Source organism: Rhinoderma darwinii, chromosome 5, assembly GCF_050947455.1.
Source record: "Rhinoderma darwinii isolate aRhiDar2 chromosome 5, aRhiDar2.hap1, whole genome shotgun sequence".
Classification (NCBI taxonomy): Eukaryota; Metazoa; Chordata; class Amphibia; order Anura; family Rhinodermatidae; genus Rhinoderma; species Rhinoderma darwinii.
In genome coordinates this window covers 264798569-264813794 of record NC_134691.1, presented here as the reverse complement: position 1 = coordinate 264813794, position 15226 = coordinate 264798569, and the positions used below count along the sequence as shown (strand labels likewise).

At 42.3% G+C, this 15226-nt stretch overlaps 1 protein-coding gene across 2 annotated transcripts in view; it reads left to right on the top strand.

The window, feature by feature from the left end:
• Positions 1-15226, top strand: part of MYRIP (myosin VIIA and Rab interacting protein) — a 474673-nt gene that overhangs the window by 382580 nt on the left and 76867 nt on the right. For both annotated transcript variants that reach the window (XM_075827100.1, XM_075827101.1), the window contains exon 9: positions 6943-7120. In XM_075827100.1, the coding sequence (XP_075683215.1) occupies positions 6943-7120 (178 nt within the window). The remainder of the gene's footprint in view (positions 1-6942; positions 7121-15226) is intronic.

Below are 15226 nucleotides of genomic sequence, written 5' to 3'. Positions count from 1 at the left end.
ACGCTTTCGCTGCTCGTCACGTGACCTCTGACGTCACATTGACTTTAGCCTTTAGTGACGTGCCGTATACCAATAACGAAGGGTAGGAGTCGATAGTTCTAGCCCAGTATACAGTACGTCATTAGTGACGTTTCATTTTGGGGGCGTGTATTTAACATTTGAGCGAGCCATGAAAGGGAAGAAGGACCCTAATGCACGCTTCTTAGAGCTTGCAAGGCATTATGGGATCATGTAGTCTCAGCATGAAGCTGAGTAAAAAAAAAGGCGCCAAGCTATGAAAACAATTGGCGCACCCCAGGAATGCCGGTATATCGGTAATTACCCATTTTTTTTAATTCAAATATTATCATGTTCTTTACAGTAGGAAAATGTATTTTTTAAGAGGGTGATCTTGGAAAATCCTCTAATTAGCAAAACATGTTGGTAAGAGCTCACAGCGACTTATATAATTCTGATTGTTTACTCGAGGTTCAATATTTTTTTCCCCTATTTCCAGCACTTTTATATCTATATTTAATCATAAATTGGAAATAAGGCTCTTTATCGCAACTCATGTTAATGGAGTCTGATACTGTCAGACTGTGTAGAGACATAACCTATTGACAAGGGAAAGATAACGCCCAGTTGTAAATTTATTCATACATTTCCAGGAGGAATAACAGAAGAATAGGACAATGCAGAATTCTCATAAAATGTTTTATTATCTTATGAGGAATACAATTATTTGCTAAAATAGACATGTCAGGAAAGCTGAAAAGTCTTATTTAAGGAATGGCCTAGTAGTGAACCCATACAGGCTCTGTTGGTACTATAAGTCAAGGCCTGTTCTGCGTCAGAAGAAGTGCTTCTAGGGAGAATACCTCCATACATATGGAGGCAGTTTTCTCCCTGATGGCTTTTCACCGCTCAAGGAAAAAAAAGCGGCATGCTCTTTCTTGGAGCCGTTTACACCCCTGACCTTCCATTGAAATCAATGGCAGGCAGAAAAAAGATTGCCGCTAGTTTTTTGCCATGGTTTTTTACCAAATTTGCCTGCGTTTTTTGTGTTGGATTCATTTTACAAAACGGTTAAGAAATTAAAAATTAACGGCTAAAAAACGGCTAAAAAATAAACGCATCAAAAAAAGCGTAAAAAAATTCAGAATCTGCCTAAAAAAATCCTGAATGAATTTTAAGGCAGATTTTTTCTGCCAGACAAAAAACTCAGTGTGGACTAGGCCTGAGTGTGAGAGGACACAAAACTTACAATTATCTCTAACTAAACCATAAAGGGCCCTTCATGAATGTATATCAAAACCTACATGTGAACCAAAAAAAGAGGAACATGATGCACGTAATATATATCATTAAGACTTTGTTCTCATCTGCGTTGGGGTCCCTTTCTGACGTTCCTTCGGAGCTTTCCGTCAGAACGGGACCCTGAACAGACGGAAACTGACACAGACAGAAACCAGAGGTTTCCGTTTCCATCACCATTGATTTCAATTTGATTTCCATTGCTTCCGGCAAAACGACAGGTCCGGTGCACAACAGAGACAGACGGAAACCATGGGCACCGGATTCGTCACCATTGAAATCAATGGTGATGGAAACAGAAACCTCTGTGTCAGTTTGCGTCCCCCCTGTAGTTAGTGCCACATTGCCCTCTGTAGATAGTGCCACAGGGCCCTCTGTAGATAGTGCCACAGTGCCCTCTGTAGATAGTGCCACATTGCCCTCTGTAGATAGTACCACAGCCCCCTGTAAATAATGCAACAGTGCCCTTTGTAGATAATGCCACAGTGCCCTCTGTAGATAGTGCCACACAGATCCTGTAGATAGTGCCGCCCACACCCCCCTGCAGATAGTGCCACACACACTCCGTGTAAATATTGCCACACACACCCCCTTGTAGATAGTGCCACACAAAAACCCCTTGTAGATAGTGCTACACACACCCCCATGTAGATAGCGCTTCACCTCCTTGCCTCTCTGTAGATAGCGCCATTGGGGCTCCATCTAAGAGTGGAATCCCCAGCGTTTCCAATTCTCTGGCTGGGGATTCAGCTCCAGGAGGGGCCCTTGACGTCCCTTGTCCATATATGCACAGGGATGTCAGGAGCCCCCTCTAGGAGCGGAATCTCCGACCAGAGCATCGGCGATGCTTTGGCCGGGGATTCCGCTCCAGGATGACCTCCTAATGTAACTGTCCATATATAGACAGGGTGGTAAGGGGCTACCTCTAGGTGCATAATACCAGGGCAGAGCATCAGCAACTCTCTGGCCAGGGATTCCAATCCTGGAAGACTCCCTGACGTCACTGTCCAGAAATGGATAGTGATGCCTGCGGTACCTCCAGGAGCGGAATCCCTGGCCAGAGGGTCAGCAACGCTCTGGCCGGGTATTCCGCTCCAGGAGGAGTGAATGGCAGAGCAGGGAGCGGATAGTTTTCTGCTCTGCCATAGTATTTATTTGTATCTGCGTCCCGAGGACACAGATACAATTGAATATGGCAGATGCCGGGACACATCCGGGAACAGTAATCTTCCGGGACTGCCTCTTTAAATTCGGGACAGTACGTGCAAATTTTTTACTGTTGGCATCTAAGAAATGCAGTTAAAAGAGGTGAGAGAAACAATATAGACAAGATGGAAGAAACATCCCATGACACAGAAAAAATACATCCACAATAGAACTAGGTATGAGCAATTATATCATATGTAGGTGCACAGATAATACCAGTTATAATATATCTGGACACAGCAAATTATAAATCACACAAGAAGTGCTACATGTGTATAGATGAAAAATATAAGAAAGGCCAAAGAAAAGTTACCACAATAAATACCATACTTGATTGTTATTGCTACACTGGGGTATGACCATTACTAGAACTAATGTAAAATACTGCCCAGAGTACTGAGAAAAAGAGATAGTTAATTAATGTAGCAAGCTATAGGCCTACACCACAAAACCGGTATATAAACTCAGGAAGGAAATTAATGAAATGCAAAAAGCACACCACAATACGCGTTTCGCCTTTGGATTCATCAGGAGACTCAAGGATAAGTGTGGGAGGAGCCTAATTGTTCTGTGAAGAATGTGAACATATTTACAGTTATAAGGGATATCTTCACACAGTATATTTGCAACGTTTCATCTTGATTTTTTTTTTGCCTTTTTTTCGTTCTTTTTATAAAAATTACGGTATAGAAAAAATTAAGTGAAAAACTGCAGCAAAAATGCCATGAAAACCTCATGTATGTAAGTACTTTTATACAGAAGCAATAATGACATAATAGACATGCCAAATTTACTACTGAGAGCAAGGGATACAAAGTATCTCCTCTTTATTTCATTGAAAGGAGCTGTCAGACAGAAAACAGCTGTAATAATATGACAAGATATGTGATTTTTAAATAAGTACTGTTGGTAAAGTTGTCCACAATAACCAATCAAATTACAGCTTTAATTTTTTGGACACTTTGGAAAATCAAAGCAGCAGATTGATTGGTTTGGGTTAATGCTCCCATCTTCCATTGCCCCAATTTCTATACATCTCTACCTTGACGTTGTGTTGAGTGGTACATTGGTGATACTATTATTACAATATAGCATGTCGCTTTGATTAGTGCATCGCCACTTTATGGAACGGAAATCTGAAGTGCAACTTTAAATCTACACCCTGCTGGCAAGTAGCAGCGGAGCTTCATAAATATTGCGTTCATGCTGATCCCCATTTTTTTTCAGCGCAATTATGGTACAAAATAATTACATTGTATTGATAAGTCTGTCCTATTGTTTTTTAAGGGAGCACCATGGGGAACATCATCAAAATCAATGCCGAGGAAAGAACTTATGATCTGCTTTATATCATTCCAATCATAAGAAGAACATATTTTACTACATTGAATTCCATAGATTCTTGCGCTATGAGAACCAAACTTCATCATGATATTTATATGATTTTTATTTGGCGTGAGGTGAAAGGTTGCCCAGTGTTAATAGAAATAAACAGACAGGACGCTGTTAGTATCTGCCTTCAGAGTTTGCAGGCCTGAAATATGACAGCACTTCCTCAGTGCCTGACATTTTATAGGTGATAGTAAATCAGATGTTATGCTGTGCTATTGGTGATGTCATGCAATCGACTGGATGAAATATGATTGTGATATAAAGTCAAAACTCAGTAAAGGAAATAGGAAATTATATAAAAAGTAGATATATGAGTGTCAACGCATCTATCAATAAACTATAGAGAACTTTACATTGTACTTCTGCAGTTAAACTGTTAAAGCAGAGGTTTTTAATAATTTTTTATGCTATGGGCCACAGTGAGGTTCTTGAGAAGTCTATTAAGCCCTTCTCTATATAATGTTTTTAATTTGGATGTCCTATTAAAGGGGTTATGTGCATACCTCCCAACTGTCCCGGATCCAGCGGGACAGTCCCGGTTTCTCACCGCTGTCCCGCCGTCCCTAGCGGTCTGCAAAATGTCCCGCTGGGCGCTGCAGCTGACGACTGCAGCAGCGATCAACATCAGAAGAAGGCAGGAGTCTTGCGGCGGTGTTCTCACTGGGATCGATGCCGACACGGGACAGGTCAGGTGACTGGACTGGACCACTCCCGGGCCGGCATCGACACCAGTGAGAATGTCGCTGCAAGACTCCTGCCTTCTTCTGACGGTGAGTGACGTCAAAGCAGAGCGGAGAGTAGCAGCAGTAGGCTACCTCTACCGCTCTCTGCTCTGGCGCCATTGTGGCACAAAGTATAAGGGGGTTGTGTGGCACTATGTATAAGGTGGAGGGGAGTTGTGTGGCACTATGTGTAAGGGGGAGGGGGTTGTATGGCACTATGTGTAAGGGGGAGGGGGGTTGTGTGGCACTATGTACAAGGGGAGAGGGGGGTTGTGTGGCACTATGTACAAAAGGTGGGCTGTGTGTGGAGCTATCTACAGGGGGGCTGTGTGTGCGCTATCTACAGGGGGGCTGTGTATGGCACTATCTACAGGGGGGCTGTGTGTGGAGCTATCTACAAGGGGGGCTGTGTGTGGAGCAATCTACTGGGGGGGCTGTGTGTGGCACTATCTACAGGGGGGCTGTGTCTGGCGCTATCTACAGGGGTCTGTGTGTGGAGCTATCTACAGGGGGCTGTGTGTGGCGCTTTCTACAGGGGGCTGTGTCTGGCGCTATCTACAGGGGAGCTGTGTCTGGAGCTATCTACAGGGGGCTGTGTGTGGAGCTATCTACAGGGGGGCTGTGTCTGGAGCTATCTACAGGGGGCTGTGTGTGGAGCTATGTACAGGGGAGCTGTGTCTGGCGCTATGTACAGGGGGCTGTGTGTGGAGCGATCTACAAGGGGGCTCATGTGGATGATTTTTCCATTGACCGGTAGCAGAGTTACACAACTGGAAAAAAAATCCCGATCATGTAACTCTGCTACCTGTCAATTGAAAAGTCATTCACCACAGGGTCTCCCTCTTGACTTTCATTGTTCTCAGCCTTTTGGTCTGTCCTGCTGCTGCCGTGATGAGCAAATGTTATACCCAATATAGGAAAAGTAACACAAAGACGATATAACCTGAAATATAATATCTGTGATATCCAGACAGTCTAGAGATCCGCAGTGAGAATGTGCACGTGTTATTTGCAGAAGGATCTGGCCGTGATTTGATGTGTTTATATGGGATATTGGGCGTGGTTAGGGGGCGTGACTTAAAAATGTCCCTCTTTTCCGAATTCAAAAGTTGGGAGGTATGGTTATGTGGGAACCAAACAGTATTAGCGGTCTAACCACTGCAGTATGAGTACACTCGCTAATATACATTCTGGTCCTCCGTCGCACTGATTGTGAGATTTTCATAGATTTTTATAGCTCTGCCAGGGGATCTGAAGTCTAGTTGCGCAGTATTTGATGACGATATGACTCTTCGTCATGTGACCGGCCCCGCTATACTCCTTGTACAAGCAGGAGCAGTAGTACAGCGAGTACATAGATTACAGTGGGGCCGGTCACATTACGAAAAGTCGTATCGTCATCAAAGAAGGCTGTGCAACTAGACCTCCGTTCCCCCAGTAGCGCTAAAAAAAAGCGATGAAAATCTCAATCAGCGCAATGGGGAACCAGAATGTATATTAGCGAGTGTACCTACATACTGCAGAGAGTGCACCGCTAATAATTTTTGGTCCCCACATAACCCCTTTAAAAATAAATGACAGCGGTAATATTATATGAAAATATATATGATTTCTATTAGTGACATTCAGGAAATTTAAACAATTTTGTTAGAGGTTGGTAAAAATATAGACTTTTTTTGTACCATTAAAGTGTAGAGAACCCTTATAACCTATCCACCGATCCGTTATGAAGCCATGGAATCCAGGTTAAAATTCTTTCGTATTAGAGGGTCCAAAAAACAGGTACATTTTACTATTATTATCAAATAGCTGAGACACCTACAACTTTCAAAAGAGTCTTTAAAGTGATGTAGCTCATTATTATTATTATTATTATTATTATTATTATTATTATTATTATTATTATTATAAACAGTAGAGCACATGTTCAATGGATTAGACCTGGCACAGAAAGTTTCTGGCATATAGATCAATAGACTTGAAGACCTTTATGATGACCACTACCAAACGTAGCAATTTTTACATTCAGTAGCTCCAGAACTTGACCCTGTACAGATAAATCTACTCCTTCCTTTAAAGATCTCATTTATCTTTTGAGTTAACCTATAGCACCACCTAGTGGATATTATTGGTATATGGTAAAATGTGAAATTACTGGTCCAAATTTTATGGTGTAAAACAATTATATTAATATGAGCAAGGTAAATAAATAGGCAGCACACCTCTCTATCCAAATCTGATACTTTGCTGAATTGAATTTGTGTATTACTCTGGTGTCCAGACTGTTTAGCTCACATAGGATTGAAAACTCCCTTTCTTTCTTCAGAGATCTCACTCCGCTTTCTCTCTGATGAGTGAAGATGCAGCGAGTAATCATGCTGAGGTGAAATCTAGTACTCCAGAATTACGCCACACATCACAAAGAAGCCCCAAGAGAAGACTTAAAGAAGCAAGACCTTCTACACTGCCAAGTTGGAAGAGCGTGGACAGTCTTTATGATTCGAGTAAGTGATGTGCATCTCAATAGACGTATGTCCAGATGTAGCGATCTTTACACAGTGGCAAGAAACTTTAACTTGACATTTTTTTAATGGTTTCAAATGACAAATAATCAAATAAACAAACAATGAGACTAATGGTGAAAAGGTCCTGCCCATAAGAGCTTACACTCTAAATAGAATAAGGGAAGAGACACTTTAATTACAAGGTACTAATTTTGCCTCTTGTGTTGACAAGCGGAATATAAATATAGCTGCATGAACCCAGTTAGTCACCCAGCCAGTATCTGATCCAACGCTGGTATAATAGTATGTACGGTAGATAGGATATTATATAGTTACATAGTTCGTACGGTTGAAAAAAGACACATGTCCATCAAGTTCAACCAAGAGATGGAAAAAAGGGAAGTAAAAAATGTCTACACATAGGAGCTGATATTTTTTTGTTTTAGGAAATGATCTAATCTTTTTTAAAGCCATCTACTGTCCCTGCTGTGACCAGCTCCTGCGTTAGGCTATTCCATAGATTCACAGTTCTCACAGTAAAGAAGGCTTGTCGTCTCTGCAGGTTGAACCTTTTTTTCTCCAGATGGAGGGAATGCCCCCTTGTTTTTTGAGGGGGTTTTACATGGAACAGGATTTCACCATATTCTTTGTATGTGCCATTAATATATTTATATAAGTTAATCATGTCCCCCCTTAGTCGTCTTTTTTCAAGGCTAAATAGGTTTAGTTCTTTTAATCTTTCCTCATAACTTAGATTCTCCATGCCCCTTATTAGCTTCGTTGCTCTTCTTTGTATTTTTTCCAACTCCAGGGCATCCTTTCTATGAACTGGAGCCCAGAACTGGACTGCATATTCTAGATGAGGCCTCACTAATGCTTTGTAAAGTGGTAATATTACATCCCTGTCCCGCGAGTCCATGCCTCTTTTAATACACAACAATATCTTGCTGGCCTTTGAAGCAGCTGATTGACATTGCATGCTGTTATTTAGTTTATGATTTACAAGTACACCCAGATCCTTCTCAACAAGTGATGCAGGTTGTTGGTACCCAGATGCATAACTTTACATTTATCTACATTAAACTTAATTTGCCAAGTGGACGCCCAAACACTCAGTTTGTTTAAATCCGCTTGCAATTCACGAACATCTTCCATAGACTGAACAATACTACATAGCTTGGTGTCATCTGCAAAAATAGAAATAGTGCTATCAATTCCATCCTCTATATCATTAATAAATAAGTTGAATAATAGTGGTCCCAGCACGGAACCCTGGGGTACACCACTTATAACCGGGGACCATTCAGAATAGGAATCATTTACCACAACTCTCGGAATACGGTCCTTGAGCCAATTCTCAATCCAATTACAAATGATACTTTCTAAACCTATAGTCCTTAATTTACCCATTAGGCGTCTATGGGGGACAGTGTCAAATGCCTTTGCAAAGTCCAAAAACACTATATCCACAGCGGCCCCTCTGTCTAGGCTTCTGCTCACCTCTTCATAAAAACAAATCAGGTTGGTTTCACAACTTCTGTTCTTAGTAAAACCGTGCTGGCTGTCACTTATAATACTATTTTTTGTCACATAATTCTATATATAGTCCCTCAATAGCCCCTCAAATATTTTCCTCACAATGGATGTTAAGCCTACTGGTCTATAATTACCCGGGGGAAGACCTAGAGCCCTTTTTGAAAATAGGCACCACATTTGCCCTGCGCCTGTCCCTTGGCACTATACCAGTCACTAGCGATTCTCTGAATATTATGAAGAGGAGGACAGAAATAACTGAACTAAGCTCTTCCCAGTCTATATCCTGAATTGCAGCCCTCATCCTGGGGAAATTGGCCTTCTTAAAATTAAGTGTTTTTGCACTCCCAGCCTGTGTTTGTTTTTTACAGTATAGGTAAAATATAACTATATTATAATCACTGTTACCAAGGTTTTCACGAACATTGACGTTCCCAACAAGCTTTGCATTATTAGAAATGACCAGATCCAACAGAGCTTCACCTCTAGTCGGGTCTTCCACAAACTGGCCCATAAAATTTTCCTGCAACAGGTTGAGGAAATGTCTCCCCTTTGCAGTTGAAGCCGAACCATGGCACAAATTAATATTCTGGAAATTAAAATCTCCCATTATCACTACAGTACCCGCCTGTGCAGCCCGCTCCATATGTTTATATAGCTGATCTTCCATTTCCTCAGTTATATTGGGGGGTCTATAGATTACACCAAAAGTAATCTTTTCAGTGTTTACATCCCTTTGTAATTCCACCCACAAGGTTTCAACCTCCTCACAATCTTCACCCTCTAATGTCTCTTTCACACTCACCTTCATATCATTTCTCACATACAGACATACACCACCGCCTTTCCTATTTGTCCTGTCTTTCCGAAACAGTGTAAAACCCTGTAGATTTACAGCCCAGTCATGTGAAGAGTCCAGCCATGTTTCAGCAACACCAACTATATCTATATTTTCTTCCAGTACCAAGGTCTCCAGCTCCCCCATTTTGCTTGCTAGACTTCTGCCATTTGTTAACATACACTTTAACTTGCCTTTAAATATTTCACTTTCATTATCAGAAATGTGATTATTTGACATTATTTGGGCATTTTTATTTTCATTGCTGTTTTGTAACGAAAGGATCTCCTTATCTTGTTGCCTAGTCCTCTCCCCACAGTCTGTTTATCTCCCCACCAATATAGTCTGACCCCTCTCTAACCTAACTACCCCTTTATTTTCTACATTGACCTCCCTCCTCAGCCCTAGTTTAAATACTCTGCCACCCCATCTAGAATTCTCTCCACCAGCACATCGGACCCCCTTCCACTTAGGTGCAAATCATCTGCAGAATACAGTTTGTACCCCAATGAAAAGTCAGCCCAGTGCTCTAGGTACCCAAAGCCTTCTTATCTACACCAAGACTTTAGCCAAGCATTTAACTCCCTGAGCTACTGCTGTCTTTCCTGTGATGCGCATGGCACAGGCAGTATTCCTGAGAATACTACTTTGGAGGTCCTTCCCTTCAGCTTGTAGCCTAGTTCTTTAAAATGATTCTTAAGGCTCCTCCACCTACCATTTATTCTGTCGTTGGTAACCACATTGACTACAACAGCTGGATCATCACCAGCCCCTCCCAGCAGTTTGTCCACCCGTTCCACCACATGCCAAACCCTGTCACCAGGGAGACCGCAAACCATTCGGTTGAGGCGGTCCTGGCGACAAATTATTCTATCTGTCTTCCTGATTATAAAATCCCCTACAACTATCAATTGTCTTGCTTTACCTGCATTACCATCCCGCCGACTACTAGCTGGGCTGTTCTCCCGGCTGTTAGGGAGATCAGTATCCACTAGGCCTGCCATTTCTGAGACCGACACCCTCGCATTATCACCCAACTTGGCAATTTTGCTTGGAATATCAGAAACAGGATTGGCCTTCCTTTTCTTGGACCCCTTTCTACTGCCCCTAACTACATTAACCCAGCTACTTGCCTGATCCTGCTGACCCATGTTTTCACGCTCCAGATCTACCCCACTAACTGCTTCTTCCGTCAGCAGCATGCTCTGCTCAAGATTGTCTATCGTCCTCAGTGTTGCATTCTGCTCCTCCAGATCTCTAATCCGAGCTTCCAGGTGACCAATATGCTCACATCTGCCACAGAGGTATTCACCCTGGAACTCCGGCTCTTGTCGTGCATACATATGGCAAACTGTGCACTGAAGAAAACCCCCAATCTTGCTGTCCATTATCCCAGTTATAAAAAAACTGAACAATTGAAAAAGTAAAAGAAGAGTACTTACAGGGGCTTTAACTCCTCTTTTTAACTCTGGTTTTATAACTCCACTTATCACAAGCCACTTAATTCAGACTGAGTTATGCAGGCTAATTTATATCACCTGAAAGCAATTAACCCCTCCCCCTAGTCAGCTGCTCAGCGGGAAGGAAACTGCAAAGAAAAAAAGTTTTTAAATTGTGTCCGTTTTTGCAAGTTTCTATTTCCAAGCACTCAATTCAGTTATCTCGCACAGATTCACACACAGGAACACAGCAACACAATCCGGTTTTATAACTCCACTTATATCACAAGCCACTTAATTCAGCTAGCTCAGAACAGATATAAATGGGATCTAAGGATATAATAGGGCAGGGTGATGCAACAATGGTATGTAGTTGAGGACATAGTAGAGTGGAGTAAAGATATTTGTGTCTAGGTCAGGTTGTGTATTGGCCATGGACTATCGTTATCTGACATAGGCCTCCTTGAGGAGATTCGTTTTCAAAGCATGCTAAAAACTTGGAGTAAGTAAGTCTGATAGTCCAGAGTAGTGAGCTCCAGAAAATTGGTGCAGCACAGGAGAAGTCCTGCAGATGGTAGTGAGAGGATGTAATAAGTTAGGATAAGACTAATAAGTTATTGGCAAGAAGAGCATGAGTGGGTTGGTGAACAGAGATGAGAGCAGACATGTATGATGGTGCAGCATTGGGGAGAGCTTTGTAGACTAGGAGGAGAGTTTTAAATTTAATTCTGCAAGAAACAGGTAACTGATGTAATTAGCGACAGAGAGCAGAGGCGCTAGTATAACCGCTAGACCGAAAGATCAACATGGCTGCTGCATTCATGATGGAGTGAATCGGAGCCAGTCTGTTTATTGGAATGCCAGTTAGCAGTTAGATACATTAGTCTAGACAAGAAATGATTAGAGTTTGGATAAGTGTTTTAAACCCTTGACACATTATCACGTACATGTACGTGATAAGTGTCATAGGGAAGTATGGAGGGCGCTCACGGGCTGAGCGCCCTCCATGCATTGTGGGTGTCAGCTGTGTTTTCCAGCTGACAGCCCAGAGTAACGGCCGGGAACAACGATCGTGCTGTTCTTGGCCGTTTAACCCCTAAAATGCTGCGGTCAATCACGACCGCAGCATCTGAGGTGTTATAGAGAGGGGGGCGGCCCCCTCCAACAGCTCATTGGCACCCCCACACCGCGATCGGGGGGTGCCAATGGTTGTTATCGCAGCTCGGGGGCACGGTGAACGCCGTAAAAAAATTAATTTGAAAACATCAAAATCGCTGTTTTTTAGTCACCTTTACGTACCAAAGAATGGTACCAATAAAAAGTACAGCTCGTCCCGCAAAAAAAATAAGCCCTCACACTGCCCAATCCACGGAAAAAAAAAAAAGTTATGGCTCTCAGAATGTGGTGAAAAAAAAAAATTTTTTTTTTTTTAACAAAAAGTTTTTTTTGTTTTTTTTAAGTGATAAAATATAAAAAACCTATATAAATTTGGTATCACCGTAATTGTATTGAGCCGCAGAATAGAGTTAAGTTGTTGGTTTTTAAAACGAAAACCATAAAAACAATGTAGGAATCAGTTTTTTCCAATTTCTGCCCACAAATCGCTATCGCTTAACACTATCACTGCTTCAAGGCCAGGACCGGAGCTAGCCTCCGATCTGGTCGATTAACCCCTTAGATGCAGCCCTCAAAACCGAGTGCTTCATCTATGGTGTTTACAAGCAGATCGGAATCCTGCAATGAAATTCCGTGGTTCCGATGACTGCTCCGGCAGACCGGAAGCCTAACAATGGCCTCCTGTCTGCTAGAACGGAAGCCTGTTAGGTCGCGCCCAGAGGTGGGGCCTAAAAAGGCATCCGGCCGCAGTTTCAAGATGGCGCAGGCTCAGAAGCTGACCCTGCGACATCAGCCTTTGGTGTCAGCTGTATGTTACCTCTGACACCGTGCTGTAACGGCAGGGAACAGAGCTGGCTCCGATCCCTGCCATTAACCCCTTAGATGCCGCGATCGCGGCATCTTAGTGGTTTGTAGCAATCGGCATCGACGTGATGTTATCGTGACGATGCCGATCGCTGCTATGGCAAACAGAGGCCTAATAATGGCCTCCTGGTCTGCCACATACGATAGATGGGACCTAATAGGCTTGCTGTCAGTGAATGACCGACAGCTCTAAAGCATTGCACTACGTGGGTAGTGCAATGCATTAGAGTAAAGATCAGAGGTGCAGGACCTCAAGTCCCCTAGTGGGACAAAAAAAACAAGTTGAAAATAGTTAATAAAAAAGTTGAATAAAAGTGTAAAAATAAAAGGTGAACACCGTAAAAAAAAAACAAATGCCAGAATCGCAATTTTTTTTTTATCACCACCCCTCACAAAACATGGAATAAAAAGATCATAAAGTCGCATGTACCCCAAAATAGTACCAATAAAAACTACCACCCACCCCGCAAAAAACAAGCCCTTACACAGCTTTTTTGACTGAAAAATAAAAAAGTTCTGGCTCTCAGAATATAGCGACACAGAATGTGCAGAGTGTCCAAAAGCCGATAAGATCAGTCACCATTTATCAGTGCGACACTGGCCACACATCTCTGAATTTTTTTTTATTTACCGCATTATTATGCCCTCTTATTATGCCCTGATGTACTCCCTTCTGAGCCCCACAGTGTGCCCAAATAGCAGTTTACGTCCACATATATGGCATCTCCATACCCAGGGAAACCAGCTTAGCAGTTTACGAGATGTGTGTCTTCGGTGGCACAATCAGGGCACAACATATTGCGCCCTAAAATGGCATATCATCGTAAAATTGCACCATCCGCTGCGCATTAATTACTATTGAAAAAACACCTGTGGGGTCAAAATGCTCCTTACACCCCTTAAAATGGCTTAAGGGGTGTCGTTTCCAAAATAGGGGTCACTACTTGGGGGTTTGTTTTGCTATTTGACCTCAGAGCCCAGCAATTGTGGGCCAATGCTGTGAAAATCACCAAAATGGACCTAAAATGCTCATGTTGCTCTTCAATTCTGAGCTCTGCCATATGTCCAGCCAAATGTTAAATACCTTGAGGGGTGTAGTTTCCAAAACGGGGTCACTTCTTGGGGGGTTCCACTGTACTCTGGTACCTCAGGGTTTTGCAAATGCGACATGGCACCCAAAAACCAATCCAGCAAAATCTGCATACCAAATAGCACTCCTACCATTCTGAGCCCTGCCGTGTGTCCAAACAGCAGTTAATGACCAAGTGTGGGGTATTGCCGTACTCTGGAGAAATTTCTTTACAAATGTTGGGGTAATTTTTCCTCTTTATCCCTTGTGAAAATTAAAAAATTCTACTTTTTAGTTGAAAAAATGCTGATATTCATTTTTACGGCCTAATTCCAATACATTTTGCAAAAGACCAGTGGGGTCTAAATGCTTACTATACCCCTCGATAGATTCCTTAAGGGGTGTAGTTTCCCAAATAGGGTCACTTTTGGGGGGTTCCTACTGTTTTGGTCCCGCAGGCACTTTGAAAATGTGACATGGCACCCGAAAACCATTCCAGCTAAATTTGAGCTCCAAATGGTGATCCTTCCCTTTTGACCCCTGCCGTGTCCAAGCAGCAGTTTATTACCACTTATGGGGTATTGCCGTAATCAGGAGAAATTGCTTTTTAAATCTTGGTGTGCTTTTTCTCCTTTATGCCTTGTAAAAATTAAAAATGTAGAAAAAATTTTGATTTTCATTTTCACGGCCTAATTCCACTAAAGTCAGCAAAAAAACTGTGGGGTCAAAATGCTCACTATACCCCTCAATAAATTCCTTGAGGGGTGTAGTTTCATAAATGGGGTCACTTTTGGGGGGTTTCCATTGATTTGGTCCCTCAGGGGCTTTGCTAATGCGACATGGCACCCAAAAATTATTGCCACAAAACTTGAGTTCAAAAAGCCAAATGGTGCTCCTTCCCTTCTGAGCCCTGCCATGTGTCCAAACAGCAGTTTATCACCACATATGGGATATTGCCGTAATCGGGAGAAATTGCTTTTCAAATCTTGGGGTGCTTTTTCTCCTTTATGTCTTGTAAAAATAGAAAATGTCTTTGTTTTATTGGAAAAAATGTAGATTTTCATTTTCACGGCTTCATTCCATTAAATTAAGCAAAAAAAAACGTGTCCACTATACACCTTGATAAATTCCTTGAGGCGTGTAGTTTGCCAAATGGTGTCTTTTTGGGGGTGTTTCCACTGTTTTGGCACCACAAGACCTCTTCAAACCTGACATGGTGCTTAAATATATTCTAATAAAAAGGAGGC